Here is a 23,235-nt window from a genome sequence, read left to right on the forward strand (position 1 = left end):
CCACGAATTCCTTTCCTGTGCTAACCTCTTCATCTCAGAGTGGCACTTGCAACCTATGTCCTCAATTATTTGCTTGACGTATTCCAATCTCTGTCTTCCTCTACAGTTTTTGCCCTCTACCACTCCCTCTAGTACCATGGAAGTCATTCCCTCATGTCTTAGCAGATGTCCTATCATCCTGTCCCTTCTCCTTATCAGTGTTTTTCACATATTCCTTTCCTCTCCAATTCTGCGTAGAACCTCCTCATTCCTTACATTATCAGTCCACCTAATTTTCAACATTCGTCTATAGCACCACATCTCAAATGCTTCGATTCTCTTCTGTTCCGGTTTTCCCACAGTCCATGTTTCACTACCATACAATGCTGTACTCCAGACGTACATCCTCAGAAATTTCTTCCTCAAATTAAGGCCAGTATTTGATATTAGTAGACTTCTCTTGGCCAGAAATGCCTTTTTTTGCCATAACGAGTCTGCTTTTGACGTCCTCCTTGCTCCGTCCATCATTGGTTATTTTACTGCCTAGGTAGCAGAATTCCTTAACTTCATTGACTTCATGACCATCAATCCTGATGTTAAGTTTCTCACTGTTCTCATTTCTACTACTTCTCATTACCCTCGTCTTTCTCCGATTCACTCTCAAGCCATACTGTGTACTCATTAGACCGTTCATTCCGTTCAGCAGATCATTTAATTCTTCTTCACTTTCACTCAGTATAGCAATGTCATCAGCGAATCGTATCATTGATATCCTTTCACCTTGTATTTTTATTCCACTCCTGAACCTTTCTTTTATTTCCATCATTGCTTCCTCGATGTACAGATTGAAGAGTAGGGGCGAAAGGCTACAGCCTTGTCTTACACCCTTCTTAATACGAGCACTTCATTCTTGATCGTCCACTCTTATTATTCCCTCTTGGTTGTTGTGCATATTGTATATGATCCGTCTCTCCCTATAGCTTACCCCTACTTTTTTCAGAATCTCGAACAGCTTGCACCATACAGTATAGAGTGTGACCTGGTAAAGATTGCGTCGGCATCGAGACACACCAATGTTGAATTTGTATCTGTCCTGAGACGTCATGACCGGCCTCATTTGGACTCTTCTGTTGGGAGAGTTAATTTGGAGTTGGAACGGCTGCTTGGGTCGGGTGCGGGGGCTCATATTGGTGTGGTTCCTGTTGATTATCTCAGTAGGTGGGACTATACCAGGCACGGCCTACATCTCAACAGGAAAGGGAAGGGGAAACTGGCTGGGGTAATAGCAGGAAATTTAAGGGGGGGAGGCACTGCCATGAATGGTAAAATACCAGTGGTTACAGGTGTTGGAGCAGCACCTTTTTTAGGATAGGTAAGACAGAAAGATGTCAAGTTCTACAAGAGGTCAGGATTGAAACAAATCTTCAGTTTAGGAAAGAAATTAAACAGCACAATTCTAGCACATTGGATCACCAATCACAGCTATCAATTATAAATTTTCACCAATCACCAGAAATTTTATTTCCACCAAGTTGTAGCTCAGTCCTAGGTAATTGCATTGATGAATTAAAGTCACCCAACCCAGTTGACATAATCTGCCTCTCTGAACACCGTGTGACCACTGGTATAGGAACTAGGCCTAAGCACAATGAGAAACTCAGACAGGAGAGTACTGCAAATGTTAGAATAAGGAAAGGTTCTCATAAAGGTATAATTAAAAATAATGTAAGTATATTTCATCAAAATATTGGGAGTTTAAAGAATAAAGTAGATGAGCTTCTGGTTTGTTTAGAAGATTTAGAAGCTGAGAATGAAATAGATATACTATGCCTGTCTGAGCATCACATTGTTACTGATATGGATAAGGTAAATGTAAGTGGATATAAGCTCTCTGCACATGTAATGAGAGAAAATATGGAGAAAGGAGGAGTTGCCATATATGTCAAAAGTTATCATTGTGCAAAAAGTATAGAAACAAAAAAGTTTTGTGTAGAGAAACATATAGAAGCATGTGCCTGTGAGCTTAAATTAAATAAAGGCACATTTATAATTGTAACTGTATATAGGTCCCCATCAGGAAATTTTCATCTATTTCTGAAAAATTTGGACTCCTTGTTGTGCTATCTGTCAGACAGGGGGAAGCAAATTATTATTTGTGGGGACTTCAATGTAGATTCTCTGAAAGAGGGTAATAGGAAAAATGACCTTGAAGTATTACTCGGTTCTTTCAATTTGACACCCGTTATTGATTTTCCTACTCGGGTGGTAAAGGATAGCAGCTCACTGATAGATAACTTCTTTATAGACCAAGATAAGTTTAACCAGATAAATGCTCAGCCTGTTGAGAATGGTTTTTCTGATCATGGTGCACAGCTAGTTACAATATATGACATAGCTCCATTCAGCAATACTAAACAGTCCTCCAAAGTGGTACGTTCAGTCAACGATTTAACAATTGCAAATTTCAGGGAAAGCCTACAGCAGTTAGACTGGGATGAGGTGTACCGTGAACCTGATGCCAATTTAAAATATAATTTATTTCATGACATTTTTGTAAATGCATTTGAAAACTGCTTCCCCAAGAAAATAGTTAAATATACTCGTAAGAAACCTTGTAAGAAACCATGGCTTACTAAGGGTATAAAAATATCTTGTAACCGCAAAAGGGAAATGTATCTGACAGCAAGAAAGAGTAGTGACCCAGAAACTATCAAAAATTATAAAAACTACTGTGTTATATTAAGAAAAGTTATTAAAAAATCCAGGAGTATGTGTATCATGTCTGAAATCAGCAACTCTGATAATAAAATTAAAACAATTTGGAATATTATTAAAAGAGAAACAGGTCAACCAAGAGCAGAGGAAGACAGTATTACCATCAAATTGAATGAAAACTTTACGAACAAAAAGTCAGAAGTTGAAAATATTTTTAATAATCATTTTCTAAATGTTGTGGATATAGTAGGATCCAGGTGTTCATTAGAAGATGCTAGGCTGTTAATGGAAGAGGCCATACCTATGCAATTTGATACAATTGAAATCTCACCCACTTCTCCCTTTGAAATTAGGAAAATAATAAACTTGCTTAAAAGCAAAAACTCACATGGAATTGATGGCATTTCCAGCAAAATACTAAAAGCTTGTTCTCAACAGATAAGTAAGATTCTCAGCCACCTGTGTAATAGCTCTCTGGAACAGGGCATTTTCCCTGATAGACTGAAATATGCTATTGTTATACCTTTGCATAAAAAGGGGGATAGATCTGATGTCAACAATTACCGTCCAATCTCCCTTCTAACAGCTTTATCCAAAATTTTTGAGAAAGTAATGTATTCAAGAGTAGCTTCACATATCTGTAAAAATGAAGTACTAACAAAATGTCAGTTTGGTTTTCAGAAAGGTTTTTCAACAGAAAATGCCATATATGCTTTCACCAGTAAAATTTTGAATGATCTGAATAACCGAACACCACCCATTGGGATTTTTTGTGATCTCTCAAAGGCTTTTGATTGTGTAAATCATGAAATTCTGCTAGACAAGCTCAAGCATTGTGGCATGAGTGGGACAGTGCACAAATGGTTTAATTCGTACCTAACTGGAAGAGTGCAGAAAGTTGAAATAAGTAGTTCTCGTAACATGCAAAGATCAGCACATTCCTCAAACTGGGGAACTATCAAGAATGGGGTTCCACAAGGGTCAGTCTTGGGTCCTTTGTTGTTCTTATTATATATTAATGACTTGCCATTCTATATTCATGAAGAGGCAAAGTTAGTTCTCTTTGCTGATGATACAAGTATAGTAATCACACCTGACAAACAAGAATTAACTGATGAAATTGTCAATACTGTCTTTCAGAAAATTACTAAGTGGTTCCTTGTAAACGGACTCTCACTGAATTTTGATAAGACACAGTACATACAGTTCCGTACAGTGAATGGTATGACGCCATTAATAAATATAGACCTTAATCAGAAGCATATAGCTAAGGTAGAATATTCCAAATTTTTAGGTGTGTCCATTGATGAGAGATTAAATTGGAAGAAACACATTGATGATCTGCTGAAACGTTTGAGTTCAGCTACTTATGCAATAAGGGTCATTGCAAATTTTGGTGATAAACATCTTAGTAAATTAGCTTACTACGCCTATTTTCACTCATTGCTTTCATATGGCATCATATTTTGGGGTAATTCATCACTGAGGAATAAAGTATTTATTGCACAAAAGCGTGTAATCAGAATAATAGCTGGAGTCCACCCAAGATCATCCTGCAGACATTTATTTAAGGATCTAGGGATATTCACAGTAGCTTCTCAGTATATATACTCTCTTATGAAATTTGTTATTAACAACCAAACCCAATTCAAAAGTAATAGCAGTGTGCATAACTACAATACTAGGAGAAAGGATGATCTTCACTATTCAAGATTAAATCTAACTTTGGCACAGAAAGGGGTGAATTATACTGGCACTAAAGTCTTTGGTCACTTACCAAATAGTATCAAAAGTCTGACAGATAACCAACAAGTATTTAAGAAGAAATTAAAAGAATTTCTGAATGACAACTCCTTCTACTCCATAGAGGAATTTTTAGATATAAATTAAGAAAAAAAAGAAAAAAATATTAAAAAAATAAAAATAAAAAATAAAGAAAAACAAAAAACACAAAAAAATAAAGTTGTTATATTAACTTAAGTATGTTGTTAAATTAACCTAATTATGTCATGTATTGGAAAATTCGACTCGTTCCACATCATTACGAAATATCGTATTCATGATCCATGGAACTAGTATTAATCTAATCTAATCTAATCTAATCTTATATTGTCGAACGCTTTTTCCAGGTCAACACATCCAATGAAAGTGTCCCTGAGTTTTCTTTAGCCTTGCTTCCATTATTAGCCGTAACGTCAGAATTACCTCTCTTGTCCCTTTACTTTTCCTAAAGCCAAACTGATCGTCACCTACCTCATTCTCAATTTTCTTTTCCATTGTTCTGTATATTATTCTTGTAAGCAGTTTGGATGCATGAGCTGTTAAGCTGATTGTGCGATAATTCTCACACTTGTCAGCTCTTGCCGTCTTCGGAATTGTGTGGATGATGCTTTTCCGAAAGTCAGATGGTATGTCGCCAGACTCATATATTCTACACACCAACGTGAATAGTCATTTTGTTGCCACGTCCCCCAATGATTTTAGAAATTCTGATGGAATGTTATCTATCCCTTCTGCCTTATTTGACCGTAAGTCCTTCAAAGCTCTTTTAAATTCCGATTCTAATACTGGATCCCCTATCTCTTCTAAATCGACTCCTGTTTCTTCTTCTATCACATCAGACAAATCTTCACCCTCATAGAGGCTTTCAATGTATTCTTTCCACCTATCTGCTCTCTCCTCTGCATTTAACAGTGGAATTCCCATTGCACTCTTAATGTTACCACCATTGCTTTTAATGTCACCAAAGGTTGTTTTGACTTTCCTGTATGCTGAGTCTGTCCTTGTGACAATCATATCTTTTTCGATGTCTTCACATTTTTCCTGCAGCCAATTCATCTTAGCTTCCCTGCACTTCCTATTTATTTCATTCCTCAGTGACTTGTATTTCTGTATTCCTGATTTTCCCGGGACATGTTTGTACTTCCTCCTTTCATCAATCAACTGAAGTATTTCTTCTGTTACCCATGGTTTCTTCGCAGCTACCTTCTTTGTACCTATGTTTTCCTTCCCAACTTCTGTGATGGCCCTTTTTAGAGATGTCCATTCCTCTTCAACTGTACTGCCTACTGCGCTATTCCTTATTGCTGTATCTATAGCGTTAGAGAACCTGAAACGTATCTCGTCATTCCTTAGTACTTCCATATCCCACTTCTTTGCGTATTGATTCTTCCCAACTAATGTCTTGAACTTCAGCCTACTCTTCATCACTACTATATTGTGATCTGAGTCTATATCTGCTCCTGGGTATGCCTTACAATCCAGTATCTGATTTTGGAATCTCTGTCTGACCATGATGTAATCTAATTGAAATCTTCCCGTATCTCCCGGCCTTTTCCAAGTATACCTCCTCCTCTTGTGATTCTTGAACAGGGTATTCGCTATTACTAGCTGAAACTTGTTACAGAACTCAATTAGTCTTTCTCCTCTTTCATTCCTTGTCCCAAGCCCATATTCTCCTGTAACCTTTCCTTCTACTCTTTCCCCTACAACTGCATTCCAGTCGCCCATGACTATTAGATTTTCGTCCCCCTTTACATACTGCATTACCCTTTCAATATCCTCATACACTTTCTCTATCTGTTCATCTTCAGCTCGCGACGTCGGCATGTATACCTGAACTATCGTTGTCGGTGTTGGTCTGCTGTTGATTCTGATTAGAACAACCCGGTGACTGAACTGTTCACAGTAACACACCCTCTGCCCTACCTTCCTATTCATAATGATTCCTACACCTGTTATACCATTTTCTGCTGCTGTTGATATTACCCGATACTCATCTGACCAGAAATCCTTGTCTTCCTTCCACTTCACTTCACTGACCCCTACTATATCTAGATTGAGCCTTTGCATTTCCCTTTTCAGATTTTCTAGTTTCCCTACCACGTTCAAGCTTCTGACATGCCATGCCCTGACTCGTAGAACGTTATCCTTTCGTTGATTATTCAATCTTTTTCTCATGGTAACCTCCCCCTTGGCAGTCCCCTCCCGGAGATCCGAATGGGGGACTATTCCGGAATCTTTTGCCAATGGAGAGATCATCATGACACTTCTTCAATAAAAGGCCACATGTCCTGTGGATACACGTTATGTGTCTTTAATGCAGTGGTTTCCATTGCCTTCTACATCCTCATGTCGTTGATCATTGCTGATTCTTCCGCCTTTAGGGGCAATTTCCCACCCCTAGGACAAGAGAGTGCCCTGAACCTCTATCCGCTCCTCCGACCTCTTTGACAAAGCCGTTGGCAGAATGAGGCTGACTTCTTATGCTGGAAGTCTTTGGCCGCCATCTCCATTAGAGATAACATTTTGAAGGCTATATATAATGCTGCCATCTATCAGAACTTAATAAAACCATAGGGGCTCAAGCAGTAATACTCCACAATGTGCCATGACAAATTCTACATATTTTCAACTGAAATTGGCTCAGAAAAAAATGTATTGCATTAGTTTCCACATTTCTGCTACTATCCCATCCTCTCCCAGTGCTTCGATATTATTCAATGCTTTGATAGTCTTTCCTAGTTCTTCTACTGTAGGTGGTTCTGATGGTGGATTTTCATGTTGTGGTTTTTGAAACTGTAATCTATCATTAGGCTCTTAACTATTTAATAGATTTTCAAAGTATTCAGCTAAAATTTGGCAGTTCTCTTTATTGCTTAAAACCATTTTTCCATTTTTATCTTTAAAATGTAAACTTGGTAACTGGAATCCTGTTAAAACTTCTCTCAAAGTCTTATAGAAATCTCTAGTGTTGTTCCTTTAAAAGTCTGAATCCATCTCTTCTCATCTGTCTTTGTCATACTTTATTTTTACTGATCTGATGATTTTTGTTGTCTTTTCCCTTTCTTCTTTAAACTCTTCCCAGTATTCATGTTTCTTATTACTGTTCCATTTTTTCCATGCCTTTAGTCAATTGTCAACTGCTTCATCACACAGCTCATTCCATCATCCGTGTCTTGGTATTCTTTGTGGTTGTCCCATTTCTTTAACTGACTCTAGCATTGTTTCTTTAATTTCTTCCCAATTATACATTTTTCTTGTGTTCAGTATATCACAGAATTTGTCCTGATTTTGCATGAGAAATTTAGTGTTTACTCTTGGAAATCTTCTTGGTTTTGGTTTATATTTGTTCGGTTGGAACATGGTCTTTATTCCAGTCAGATAATGGTCTGAGTCTATGTTTAGGCCCTTCTTCACTCTAATATCCAAGATTTCCTTGTAGTTTTGAGTGCTATTGCCACATGGTCCAACTGATATTCACCTTGATTTGGATTAGGTGATACCAACATTTTTTTCTTTCTTGCAAGTTTCCTGAAAAAGGTCGACATTAGTTTTAGATTAAATTGTTTACAAAAATCTGTGAGTCTTTCCCCATTTCTGTTGGTTCTTGCATGTGCTGGATAATCTCCAACTACTGATTTAAATTTTATTTCTTTGACAACTTTCGTGTTAAAGACACCCACTAAAATTTTTATATGTTCTTTTGGTAATATGGATGTTTTGTGTTCTAGCATTTCCCGAAAATCTTCCACTTTGGCAATGTTTGTTCTGTTATGTTGGTTGATAGGTGCATGTGCATTTATAATAGTGTAACGTTTATTGCCTGACTTGAACATCAGAAATGAAATTCTTTCTGATGGGGAGCTAAAGTTAGTTATTGATTCTGTAAGTTGCTGTTTGACCATAAATGCAGTCCCTAATATAGGCATACTATTGGAATTTTTAATGGCTGGTTTTCCTTTGTAGATCCTGTATCCACCTAACTCAAATGCATTTTCATACAGATACCTTGTTTCTTGAAATTTTATTTATCTATTTTTATTTATTTATTTAGCTATCTGTGGACATTTTAAAATGTATGGATGTTGCCAGTTGCATACATTCATATATTTATACAGTTTGTTGTTAGATGTAGTTAAACATTGTGACTTATAAGTTATTTACAATCATTTTTGCTCCTTATCAAAATATTGTGAAACAAACACTATTTACAATCATTTTTCACTAAGTAATTCACTTATAGTGTAAAAGTAGTGTTCCTGCAAAAACAATTTAAGATTTTTCCTAAAGTGGCACATGTTATCTGCTTCTTTTATTTTCTGTGGCAGTTTGTTATACAGTTTTACACCTTCATACAAGAAGCTATTTTGGGTCTTATGTTTATTCTTCCTGTCCAGGTGAAGACAGTGACTTGTTCTTGTACTATAGTTATGAAAACTGCTGTTTGTGCTATAATTTTCTATATTTTTCTTGATGTACACTATGGTTTGGAATATAAATTCACAAGGAACAGTTACAATTTCTAATATTTTTGAAAAGTTCTTTGCAGTGGGCCCACTTACTGATTTTTGTTATAATTCTTACTGCTCTCTTTTGCATTTTAAGTACTGTTTGTAAATTCTGAGCACTATTTCCCCAGAAAATAATACCATAACTGATTACTGAATGAACATAACTAAAGTATACAGTTCTCAAACATTCACTACTGCATTCAGATACAAGGACTCTTAAGTGCATAACATGTTGTGGATATCTTTTTCGAGAGTTTCATAGCATGTTCATTCCACCTCATTTGGCTGTCAATGTGCAACCCTAAGAATTCTGTTGTAGGTACATCATCTATGGAGATGTTATCTAGTTTTAAATGTAAGGGACTCTGTTTTTTGTTCATTCTAATGCATATTGTATTTGTTTTCTTTACGTTGAGAGTTACTTTGTTTTCCTGAGACCATTTGTGAACATCCCTCAGCACTTCAGTAGAATTTTCCAACATTTGAGCTGGTATCTTACTGGTGATTACTATGTTGCTGTCATCCGCAAACGATATCTTCTCTCCATGGCTGATATGTTGCAGGAAATCATTTACATACACCAGAAATAATCCAAGGCCTAGTACACTTCCTTGAGGGACCCCAATATTGATATATTGTGGATCAGATATATGTTTCTCAATGTACTTTGATCCACTGGAGACATGTGTGATCTCTACTGACTGTACTCTGTTTTCTAGACATGAACAAAACCATTTGAGAACCACTCCCCTTACTCCTAGTGCCTCTAATTTATGCGGCAGCTTCTGGTGGTCAACTGTATCAAATGCCTTAGACAGGTCAAGGAAAAGGCCAGTTACATAGCTGTTCTCATCTAGTGCTTCAAAAACTGTTTTTGTAAATTGTGCTATTGCAGATTCTGCACCTGTACCAGGCCTGAAACCATGCTGGTCATTGCAGAGGAGGTTGAATTTACTTACATAGCTCAAAAGCCTGTTTTTCATTATTGTTTCTATCACTTTGGAAAAGCATGAGAATAGGGCTATTGGTCCGTAATTCTCAACATTTTCTACATCTCCTTTCTTGCAAACTGGTAAAATTTTGGCATTCTTCAGATAGTCAGGGAAGCAACCAGTTTTGAAGGATTCATTCATGATTTCTGTTAGTGGAGCTTTGATAATGTTTACGCATTTTTTCAGCACACACATTGGGATTTCGTCTAAACGTGCTGAGTTTTTGTTCTTTAATTGCCTTACAACATTGCATACTTCCTCCTCAGTAGTTAGAAGCATTACCATTGTGTTTGCTATATGCTTCTGTATTGGTTGATTAGCACCTTTTGGAAAATTTTTCTGTAAGTTCATTGCAATGCTGCTAAAGTAGATATTCACATAATTTGCTAATTCTTTCAGGTTACTTTCTAAGTTTTCCTTGTTCCTGATTTGGGTGTTTGTACCTCTCTGCTTCACAGTTCCTGTTTCTTGTTTCACTACAGCCCATGTAGCTTTACTTTTATTATTGGCTAAATTTATGAACCTATCGTTGGCTGATTTTTTTGCAGTGTTGAGTACCTTCCTGTAGATCCTTTTGTAGTAGTGCAAAAATTCTGGATCACTATTGTCATTTTTGATGGAGTTTAGGTATTCACAAGTTTGAGCACTTTTTCTAATTCCTTTAGGAATCCATTTATTGTTGGTGGGTGTTCCAAAGGGAATTAATGCTTTGGGGAATGTTTCTTGAAATTTTAATTTAAACTCAGGCATAAAATTGGAGAACTTACTATTCACTTTAGTTTCTATGTATACTCCTTCCCAACTTTCATGTGCTAACTTTAAGGAAAACTCTTGCAAAGTTGATGGAGAGTAGACTCTTTTATACACATACAATTTTGTTCTTTTTTTACACAATCATTTACTTTTACAATCTGACATAGATGGTCAGACAGTCCCAGATTTTTGACAAGTACATCACACTTTTCTCTGCCTACATCTGTAGCTACATGGTCAGTGGTAGATGATGAATGTGTGGTTATTCTTGTTGCACATTTGACTAGTGATGATATACCAAAACTATGTAGGATATTCATAAATGTGTTACTGGTGTCATCTGTTTTAGTTGTATTTATGTTAAAGTCCCCACACAAAAGGATATTATGTTTCAGAGTCAATGCTAGTTCTAGGCTTTGTATAAGTTTTGAAAAGAATATCTCTAAATTACCATTGGGATAACAATATACACATAATATAGTTAGTTTCTTGGGCATATTTATAGCAACTATCTCTGTTGCTGACACTTCAAATTCTTTGTCTACATTTAGCATGATAATATAATTTCTGACTTTAAATTCATGGCATTCTTAACACAAATACATGATCCTCCACCTTTCATTGTGTTTCTGCAATAAGAACATGCTTGGACATATGAGAGTAAATTAATATATAAGATTTCACTTTCTTTACACCAGTGCTCTGTAATAGAGATAGCAGTGCTGTCTAAGATTTGTAACTCGACTTCCAGCTGTTGCACTTTGTTTTTTACACACTGAATATTTTGGTGGAGTATTGTTAGACATTTAATGTTACTTATCTTGGTGGCTTCTTTTTCATCACATCTGCAACTAAAAAATCCTTCAGATGGGAAGGAGGTGTCTTTTTCCATCTACTTGCTGCCCCATGGATGGTTGTTTCCATGTCTGCTGCTGCTCCTGCTGTTGCTGGGATTTCTGCTGTTACTACTGTCTGTGATGCTGCTGTTGATGGTGATGCTGTTGTTGGCATTTCTGCTTCGATTATTGTTTGTACTGCTGCATTTTGTGTAACTGCTATTGGTTGTGTTTGTTCTGCTGCTTTGTTTTTGTTGCTGGTTTCATCTGTGATGAGATGGCTTCTCCGTTTTGAGTTGATACAATAATAGGCTTGATGTTGTTTTTTGTGTACATCATCTCAGTCATCTCATTTATTCTAGAACCTATGAACTTTTTCCCATGAATATTTAAATGCATACCATGCCCGGTGAAGTGTTTCCTTTCCAAGAATTTCACATCTAGGAAGTTTGTGTTTCCGTGTGCTTTGCATATTTTGCAAAATTGCCTGTTGGCCTTAATAATTTCCTGGTTGACACATGACATTTCTATTAGGTCATATCTGTGTAGTATTCCAGTCACTGTTACACTTTCATTTTTCACTGTATCTAGGGTTTTCCGGAGGTCACGGATGGCACTTTTTAGTTCATTGCAATAAACATCGTTTGCACCACCAATTATAACTAAAACCCGATTTTCTTGTGTAGTGTTATCACGCTGTATATTCCTCATAACTTTGTTCATAGGGGCCCCAGGTTTTAAATAGCCGGTAGCTCTAAGATTTTGTTCGTTTTGCATGATTTTTGAGAGATCATGACCATGACTGTCTGAGTATACAACTAACTTGGATTTCCTAAGATATGTATTTCTGCCATTACTGCCTTTTGGGGCAATGCTATTTCTATATTTTTGTATATCAGCAGCGTCTGTTAGATGACAATCGGTATCATTAAAGTCTTCCCTGTTTGCTTTTATACCATCTAGAATGGCGAAATTGTTCTGTAGTTTTTTAGAACTAGGCCTGCTGTAAGCACTTTCTGATTCACGGTTTTTGTTTTCAAGTGGATTCCTCAATACTTGCTTTAGATTTTCCAGAAATTCTACGTATTTTCTAGCTGCATAATATATCACAATAAAGCTCATGTAACACATTTAGTTCAATTCCAGCAGTGCACATTTCCGTTGCTACTTGGAGACCGTTACACAGTTGACCACAATCGCACGAGATTTTATCAGAGTTTAATTTCACAAAATAACTTGAGTGGTATCATTTATGCGTTAGTGGGCATGCTCTAATACATTTTTCCACTATAATATCACATGAACAACACTCTACTGATGATAATAACTCAAAATTTATGGAGCAATTTACCACAGTTTGTATATATGCCGCCATCTTGCATTCAATGCTAATATAAGTATGTTGTGTTGATTGAGAGTGTCTGTTAGGTGTTTTAGTTTTCCAACTTTCATAAGTGTGTTGATGTTGAGTCCCCAGTAGGTGTTTCTTCTTGGGTCTTATCTTTGAAGAAGTACTAGGAAGCTCTGACTCTTCCTTACATGATGTTCTAGGCTCTCCAGAATCCAAAGGTCTAGTTGCACCGCCATGAATAGCAATGGAAGATTGGTTATTTTCTGGAGTAGTTTTCCTTTTGAAATTTACCATCATGTCTTAGGTTAAAGTTTGGTTTGGGGAAAGGTAGTTGAACCTTTCCATGATAAAAATTCAAGCATTTAGTTTAGAATTATAAGTGAGGCCACCACTAACATGTGGGACAGATGCCTTTTGTAGCCACCCACTGTGGGAACAGATGCTACAGTCTGGTGCTTTTATACAAAAGCCTGCCTCTTCCGACAGTTCTGCCGTTCTGATGATCTTCTTCACTGCTTTCACTGCCATTGAGGTCTTCACCGTTTCCCTGACAAGGGACCCTCATGAGGTACTATCACATGGGCCAGATGAACCAAGGTTTTTTAACGAGGTGTTACTCCTCCCCCTCCTCCTTTTTCAACTGGGCTTGGGACCGGCTTTGGCAGAGTTACACCAATGCCTTTAAATGTCCCCATAACCATAAATCTGATGGATCCAGTTTCATTGAATGAGAGGCCATTCTAAAAGGCTTCCATGATCAGTCCATCACCTGTGTAACATTGTGGTGAGGTACTGTCATACAACCTGTAGAAAATGAGGTGGTGCCCCATCGTGTGCAAATCATTGTCTTCCTGCAAGGGTAATGTTCACCAATAGCACTGGTAATCCATTACTCAGGAATCAGTGGTACAGAGCACCTGTTAATCTGTTTGGTAAAGTGTATGGACCTATGAATCTGTCACTGACAACTCATACCCATACACTGATGATGAAGTGATCTTCAAAGATTGCTCGAGGGTTTGTATCTGCTCACGTTTGTATTGTGCTAATTTACTAGGCCCTCTCTTGTGAATCCAGCCTTGTGTGCAAATAAAATGCTACACCTTACTCATCACAATTAGTCCTAAACAAAAACATATTTCAACAGGTATTGCTTTCCACACATGTAATTATAGCAATATTTCTACTAGTATTAACTGACAGCACTTCCTGTAGGAATGTGTGACACTTTTTTAAAACACCTTGTTTCTAAACATCATATAGTCTGAGTTTGGACTGGGTAGTATCTGTAGAAAACCTTTAATTTTCTCTAGTTCCAATCCTAATATATTCACTTTAGCAACTTACCATTCATATCCAAGTCCCCAACCCCTGTTGTGCTTTGCTTGGTACTATGTTGTATTGTTGCAGTTTGATCATGGTTACAACTTTCATTGGATTTACATGTTAAGTTATAATTGTCCTCAACTTTTATATATTCTTGCCAGTTAGGTGTCTGACAGCTTACACCCCTGCACAAGCCCTTCAGAATAAGTAAACATTCTGTTTCCGGCATATTTTGTTTCTGAACTGCGTCAGTTTCTTAATGCCATGCCATCTTCATCTTCCATGGGGTTTTTCTCAATTACTTTTAACCATTACATGGAGGTTTTTTTTTGTAATTTTTTCTTTTTGTAGTGCACTTTTACGTCAAACTGATTGTTATATAGTCAACTTTCTTCCTCTATGTCACATACCTTATCCAGTCCCTTTGTTTTCTTGACCTACTTTCTGTTCCTATGGTGAATCTCATTTACATCTTGTAATCTATCAGTTTAACTTTTGGTTCATATTTCTGACTTTATATGTTATATGCCCAATAAGAAATATATTATCTCTCTCACTGTTACATAGTCCCTATGTAACAGTGCCCAAAAGGTATCTCAGTCTTTTCTTGGTGCGTGGCACAGCTTACCTCTCTTCTTACAAGGAATGTACACTACAAGTACAAACTTCTTACAACCCACATTTTTTGTGCCCCCTCCTCTCCACAGTGTGAGCACATTCATGTGTTTTTTTTAAGTGTTTAGTTGTGTGTCTATAATCTATGCATGGATTTGAAGCTTATATATTCTCTCTACTGGTAGCAGAGTTGATCTCCACCATTTGATGTGATGCTGGCTCCTCTTTGGTTCCTGTTTAGAATTTGGCTTTAATCTGCTGGTCAAAACATTACCTTTATCAATCATTTTCTAATTTTAACAAATTTTGTTAATTTTCTTCTGTATAGGGGATTGCAGGAACAGATGTTGCCAAGGAAGCTTCTGATATCATTCTGACAGACGACAACTTCAGAAGCATTGTGAAGGCCGTAATGTGGGGGCGGAACGTTTACGACAGCATCGCCAAGTTCCTGCAGTTCCAGCTCACTATAAACATTGTTGCTGTTGTTCTGGCCTTCACTGGTGCCTGCGTCATTCAAGCAAGCCCTCTCAAGGTGAAAACATCACACGCAAGTCTTTTACAGTTTTCAGATACTGAATCTTCAAACTGTAACTGCATAGGCTTTGGCAGCCTGAGACAGTTAATATAAAACTGTCTGTATGCAGAGCCACTTCATGTTATAAAATAACTGTTACTAGACAGGTAAAACTTACAAAGGGAGGATAGTATGGCAACATTGAAACTTCTATTTTGCAAAATATAACTCTGTAAATAATGCATGTGTTAACATACTTTATCTGAACAAAAGTATCTGAACCCCTATGTAATCATTTTAATTGAATCAACTGTTGGTTCTTGATGAAACATTGTATAATAACTAAACAAACACTTTTTTTTGCCTTGTTTCACAATTTTATTATTAATGTTATTGCACAACCTAGGTTTCAGGTTATAAGCCCATTTTCAAGTACATTACTGACTCCCAAAGGTGATAATGCAAAGATAAACATGATGACAAGGCAAAGATATAATCTCAACTTCTTAAGGTATTGATGCTTAGCTTAATGTACAATTATGTCAATGACCAATCTTTAACAAACTACACACAATATTGCACATTCAGCAGTTACACTACAATCACCAGACTGAAGTTATGCCTCAGCCAAGAGCTTTTTAACTATGATGGACTGGGGCCCAAAGTTTTGCTTCTATCCTGGGGTTGTGATCTCATCTAGAGAGGTGAATATTTGAATTGGGTTTGCTTATTTAATAATAGGCGTGGGGATACACACATCTGTCTTTTAATTTCTAAAACATGATTCTATGTCCCTCAGACAATAGGTAGTTTCTTGTTTAATGCAAAAGAAAAACAAGCAGCTGTCACAAAAAGTAGGGTTTATAAAATCACATGCTGTGGGTGTCAGTCTTACTACATTGGACAGACAGGGAGGTCAATCTGTACCAAGCTTAAAGAACACCACAGAAGCTGGAGATTAAAGAGGCCTGATTCCAGCCTTTGCAGAACATTGCCTAAACAATAACCACAAATACACAATAGATGTACAAATCCTACACACATACAAAAAGGGGGCCAAAATCAACCAATTAGAAATTTTAGAAATTAAAAGACAGAAGTGTGTATCCCCACACCTGTTATTAAACGAGCTAACTCAATTCAATTATTCACCTCTTTTAGATGAGATCACAAGCCCTGGGTAGAACCAAAACTTCAGGCCGCAGTCCATCATAGTTAAAAATCTCTTGGCTGAGGCATAACTTTAGTCTAGTCATTGTAGTGTAATTGCTGAATGTATAAGAATGTATTTAATTTGTTAAAGATTGCTCATTGACGTAATTGTACATTAAGCTATGCATCAATACCTTAAGAAGTTGAGATTATATCTTTGCCTTGTCATCATGTTTATCTGTGCATTATCATCTTTGGGAATCAGTAATGTAATTGAAAATTGGCTTATAACCTGAAATCTATGTTGTGCAATAACATTAACAGTAAAATTGTGAAACAAGGCCAAAGACAGTGTTTGTTTAGTTAATCCTATGCAGTGCGGTATTGACCACTAGACCTTGTGACATCAGTCAGTAATGGGTCGAGAAGCGGTAACAACAGACTAGGTCAGTGAGGAGAGTTCAGTGACTTCAAATGTGTACATCACTGGATGTCACATGAGCATCAGATTCATCAGGGATATATCAACACTTCTGAAGCTGCCCGTGTCACTGTTGATGGTGTCATTGCCAAGTGTAAACGTGAAAGAGCAACCGCAGCTGAATCAAGACCAGATGGACCATGTGTACAGGCAGATGGGGACTGCCGAACATTGCGGAGTGTTATCATAGAAACTCACATGAAATCTGTAGAAAGAATCATTTGTGAGCTCCAAAGTGCTACCGGCAGTTCATCTAGCACAATGACTGTGTGTACGTAGTTAAAAGAATGGAGTACAGTGGTCAAGCAGCTTCTCATAAACCACACATTTCTGTAATCAGTGCTAAGCTGTGTTTGAGATGGAGAGAAGAGGAGTACCACAAGACAGTAACTGATGGAAATGATTAATTTGTGATGAATCATGCTACACCCTGTGGCTATCTGATGGAAGAGTTTGGGTTTGAGAGATGGCTACAGAATGTTACCTGCCATCATGTGTAGTGTTAACAGTGATGTATAGAGGAGGTGGTGTTAAGGTTTGGGGGTAGTTTTTGTGGTTAGGGTGTGGTGCTGTTATTATGCTTAAGAAAATGCTAATTATGAAATATATGAAAAAATTTTATGGTATAGTGTACTGCATACAGTAAAGGAACAATTGGGAGATGATGACTGTTTTCATCAGCTCGACAGTGCACCCTGTAATAAAGCAGAAACTATGGGGCAGTGGTTTGTAGACAACAACATTCCTGAAATGGAATGACCTGCCCAGAGTCCCAATCTGAACCAAATGGGATTTATTAGAACAGTGACTTCAATCCAGACCCCAACTTTCACACTTCTGCCTTCTCTGGCTTCAGCTCTTGAGGAATAATGGGCTGCCATCACTCAACAGAAATTCAGATGCCCCACAAAGTGTCCCCTGCAGAGTCAAAGCCATTATAAAAACAAAGTGTGGATATACCCTGTATTAATGTCCAATAATGTGTGTCCAGATACTTTTGATCAAATAGTGCACAGAGTTTTTCAGGAGGAATAGTAAATATTTTAGGAGATGACTGTTGGAATAGTGCTTCCATTACCTTTAATCAAACAATGGAAAATCCATGATGAAATGTGTGTGTGAGTTGCATTTGTGTGAGTGTGCGTGTGCATATGTGTGTCTATTGTTGACAAAGGCCATTGGCCAAAAGCTTTAAGTGCGAAAATCTTTTTGTTGTGCCTATCTGTGACTCAGCAATTCCATTACCTTTATTTGAATATGCAAAGACTGAACACTGTGACTGAAGTTATAATGCTCCCTCTCTGACAAAGAAGAAGAGTTACACTGGTAAAGCAAATTATTTGAGAATAAAGATATCTAGTCTCATATTCCACTGCTGGGATAACAGGCTTACAATTTCTAATTTGTGATTACACGAGTATTAATATTTACAGGCACACCAGTTTTTTTCATGCTCGGACATTGGACTTTGTAGTGAAATAATAGCTGCAGGCTCTGAAAAAGTTTGCTAAAATTAGCAGCAGTCTGCTCGAGATGTAGAAAATGGTTGATAACTGTTTGTTGGCAAGCTGTTACTCCAGAAAGCTTTGCAACTACTTACAGAAACTGGACTTCTGGTTCATCGGCTGTGAGATTGGTGATTATCACAATTAACATAAACACATGTAGGCCTACACCAATTCCAATTAATGCAGTTATTATTAACTAAGAATTACAAATGCTTACCTAAGCAAAAGCCAAGGCAGGAGAGAGTAGGCTAGCAGAAGAAGAAGAAGAATAAGAAAAAAGAGTGTATAAAAACAAGTGGTGGACAAGTTACAAAAATTCAGACAACATTTTGTTGAATTTTATTGCAATTACTGATGTATATTAAGTTTTTCTTCTCTTGCCATACATATAAAAGGTCATTCAGTTACAGAATTCTAATAGCATTTATAATAAAAAATATATACAGATTTATGTATCGTTTTATGTGTTGTTTCAAAGCCCAAGTGTGCCATACTGCTACAAAAAATCTGGCCAGAGTCAAACATGAAATGTAATCCAGTCTCACAGTGTACGTCTTCAATGAGAGGATAGTTTGCATGTATGCTGTAATGGGGTAGACTAAATACAGTACTGGCTCACTGTCACTCTGTGGGTACCTTTATCCTAGTCTAGAGACCACAGGATAAATAAATAAATAAACCACATGCTGTGGCATGGTGAGAGAGGGCATATCTCCAGCCTGTCAGTTTGTGATCACTGCCTTCTGTGCATATGTGATGCTGCCTGTTGTGAGAGGGAGTAAATAGTCTTCTCATTATCTGAGTCACTGCCTGCAGCAGTGATAGTATAGACTAAACATTCCATATTACATGTGTCCAATTTTTCTAGTTTACTAATGTACAATTGTTAGAATGTAACCTTAACAGATACAGAATGTGTTACGCAAAGGTAAAGGATTAAGTCTTGATTTGATTCTCATATATTCCACCTTCGACTTCTTTGTAAATGTACAAGAACATACTGTACAGCAATGCCTCCAAACCTTTAATGTAAAAACTTAAAACTTTTTGGATAAAACAAATGTTATTAACATTCATCTTTATCCTTCATGTCTACATATTTGCAGCCCTCGGCTACTAGAGGGCAGCAAATTGAAGCATGTAACATGGTGGTGTGTAACATAACTGTGCCGGTGTGTGAGAAACAGCATCCGTAATCAAGTTTCAAATTCAAAGAGTTCGTCCACATGTGAGGCACTCTCCCCTTTAGCATAACAATGCCAGAACACACACACGACCTGCAACATCTGCAACAATCTGAGGTCTCGGGTTCACTGTCATCAAACATCCTCCATACATTATCAACTTGACCCCATCTGACTTTCATCTGTTTCCAGAAGTAACGAACTCCATCATGAACTTTGTTTTGATAGAGAAGAAGTTGTGCAGGCAGAGGTGATGTTGTGTTTCCACCAACAAAGTAAAACATTCTACAGTGATAGTATCAACAAACTGGTCCCCCACTGAGAGGAATGCACTATTGGCCATTAAAATTGCTACACCATGAAGATGTCGTGCTGCAGATGCAAAATTTAACCGACAGGAAGAAGATGCTGTGATATCCAAATGATTAGCTTTTCAGAGCATTCACACGAGGTTGGCGCCGGAGGTGACACCTACAATGTGCTGACATGAGGAAAGTTTCCAACCGGTTTCTCATACACAAACAGCAGTTGACCGGCGTTGCCTGGTGAAATGTTTTTGTGATGCCTCGTGTAAGGAGGAAAAATGCATACCATCATGTTTCCGACTTTGATAAAGGTCGGATTGTAGCCTATTGCAATTGCAGTTTATCGTATTGCGACATTGTTGCTCGCATTGATCGAGATTCAATGACTGTTAGCAGAATATGGAATCGGTGGGTTCAGGAGGGTAATACGGAACGCCATACTGGATCCCAACAGCCTCGTATCACTAGCAGTCGAGATGACAGGCATCTTATCCGCATGGCTGTAACAGATCGTGCAGCCACATCTCGATCCCTGAGTCAACAGATGGGGACGTTTGCAAGACAACAACCATCTGCACAACAGTTCAATGATGTTTGCAGCAGCGTGGACTATCAGCTCGGAGACCATGGCTGTGGTTACCCGTGACACTGCATCACAGACAGGAGCGCCTGTGATGGTGTACTCAACGACGAACCTGGGTGCACGAATGGCAAACCGTCATTTTTTCAGATGAATCCAGGTTCTGTTTACAGCATCATGATGGTCACATCCGTGTTTGGTGACATCGTGGTGAACGCACATTGGAAGTGTGTATTCGTCATTGCCATACCGGCGTATCACCCGGCGTTAAGGGGGGGGGGGGTGCCATTGGTTACACGTCTCAGTCACCTCTTGTTCGCATTGACCGCACTTTGAACAGTGGATGTTAAATTCAGATGTGTTATGACCCATGGCTCTACCCTTCATTCGATCCCTGCGAAACCCTACATTTCAGCAGGATAATGCACGAACACCTGTTGCAGATCCTGTACATGCCTTTCTGGATACAGAAAATGTTCGACTGCTGCCCTGGCCAGCAAATTCTCCAGATCTCTCACCAATTGAAAACGTCTGGTCAATGGTGGCTGAGCAACTGGCTCGTCACAATACTCCAGTCACTACTCTTGATGAACTGTGGTATCGTGTTGAAACTGCATGGGCAGCTGCACCTGTACACGCCATCCGAGCTCTGTTTGACTCAATGCCCAGGCGTATCAAGGCCGTTATTTCGGCCAGAGGTGGTTGTTCTGGTTACTGATTTCTCAGGATCTATGCACCCAAATTGCATTAAAATGTAATCACATATACTTGTCGAATGAATACCCGTTTATCATCTGCATTTCTTGTTGGTGCAGCAATTTTAGTGGTCAGTAGTGTATGTTCATTGTGAGGGTGACTCTGTTCAGAAATAAATATGTAGACATGAAGAATACAAAAGTAGAATTTATTTTTTATTTTATTTATTTATTTATTTATTGTTCCGTGGGACCAAATTAAGGAGAAGTCTCCAGGGTCATGGAACGAGTCAATACATGAAATTATAACACGATAGTAGAAACAGATAAAATGAAATATAAGTAACATATTCAGGCAACAATTCATTTCAGCTCTTCCAGGAGCCCCTCGACAGAATAGAAGGAGTGAGCCATGAGGAAACTCTTCAGTTTAGACTTAAAAGTGTTTGGGCTACTGCTAAGATTTTTGAGTTCTTGTGGTAGCTTATTGAAAATGGATGCAGCAGAGTACTGCACTCCTTTCTGCACAAGAGTCAAGGAAGTGCATTCCACATGCAGATTTGATTTCTGCCTAGTATTAACTGAGTGAAAGCTGATAACTCTTGGGAATAAGCTAATATTGCTAACAACAAATAACGTTAAAGAAAATATATACTGTGAGGGCAATGTCAGAATTCCCAGACTTTTGAATAGGGGTCGACAAGAGGTTCTCAAACTTACACCACACATAGCTCGAACAGCCCATTTTTGTGCCAAAAATACCCTTTTTGAATCAGAAGAATTACCCCAAAAAATAATACCATATGACATATGCGTATGAAAATATGCGACGTAGCCTACTTTTCATGTTGAACTGTCACTTATTTCAGATACTGTTCTAATGGTAAATAAAGCAGCATTTAGTATCTGAACAAGATCCTGAACATGGGCTTTCCACAACAGCTTACAATCTATCCGAATGCCTAGGAACTTGAACTGTTCCATCTCGATTATAATATGCCCATTCTGTCTGATTAAAATATCGGTTCTTGTTGAATTGTGAGTTAGAAACTGTAAAAACTGAGTCTTACTGTGATTTAGCATCAAATTATTTTCCACAAGCCATGAACTTATTTCATGAACTACATTATTTGATAGTGTTTCAGTATTACGCACAAGATCCTTCACTACCAAGCTGGTGTCATCAGCAAACACAAATATTTTTGAATCACCTGTAATACTAGAAGGCATATCATTTATATAAATAAGAAACAGCAGTGGCCCCAGCACCGACTCTTGGGGAATGCCCCACTTAACAGTGCCCCATTGGGACTGAACATCACTACCACTCTCAATATTGCGGAGAATTACCTTCTGCTTTTTATTCTTAAAGTAAGATGCAAACCAATTGTAAGCTACTCCCCTTACTCCATAATGGACCAACTTCTGCAGTAATATTTTGTGGTCAACACAGTCAAAAGCCTTCGTTAAATCAAAGAAAACACCTAGTGTTCGCAACCTTTTATTTAATCCACCCAAAACGTCACAAAGAAAAGAGAATATATCATTTTCAGTTGTTAAACCATTTCTAAAACCAAACTGTACATTTGACAGCAAATTATGTGAATTTAAATGCTCCAGTAACCTTGCATATACAACCCTCTTGATAACTTTAGCAAACACCAATGGCATAGAAATAGGTCTATAATTGTCAACATTATCCCTGTCTCCCTTTTTATAAAGTGGCTTCACTACCGAGTACTTTAATTGGTCAGGAGACCGACCGCTCCTAAAGGAAAAGTTACAGATATGGCTAAGTACTGAGCTAACATACGTGGAACAATACTTCAGTATTCTGCTAGATACCCCGTCATATCCATGAGAGTTCTTGGTCTTTAGTGAGTTAATTATTAACTCAATCTCCCTCTTGTCAGTATCAAGTAGGAGCATTTCAGGTAACAGTCTCGGAACACT

General features: G+C 37.8%; 1 protein-coding gene across 1 annotated transcript in view; it reads left to right on the forward strand.

Annotated features, from left to right (window-relative positions):
* Positions 1-23,235, forward strand: part of LOC126213343 (plasma membrane calcium-transporting ATPase 3-like) — a 548,976-nt gene that overhangs the window by 387,506 nt on the left and 138,235 nt on the right. The window contains exon 17 of the mRNA XM_049941041.1: positions 15,189-15,395. Coding sequence (XP_049796998.1) covers positions 15,189-15,395 — 207 coding nt within the window. The remainder of the gene's footprint in view (positions 1-15,188; positions 15,396-23,235) is intronic.

The sequence above is a fragment of the Schistocerca nitens genome, chromosome 11 (genome assembly GCF_023898315.1).
Source record: "Schistocerca nitens isolate TAMUIC-IGC-003100 chromosome 11, iqSchNite1.1, whole genome shotgun sequence".
Taxonomy (NCBI): Eukaryota; Metazoa; Arthropoda; class Insecta; order Orthoptera; family Acrididae; genus Schistocerca; species Schistocerca nitens.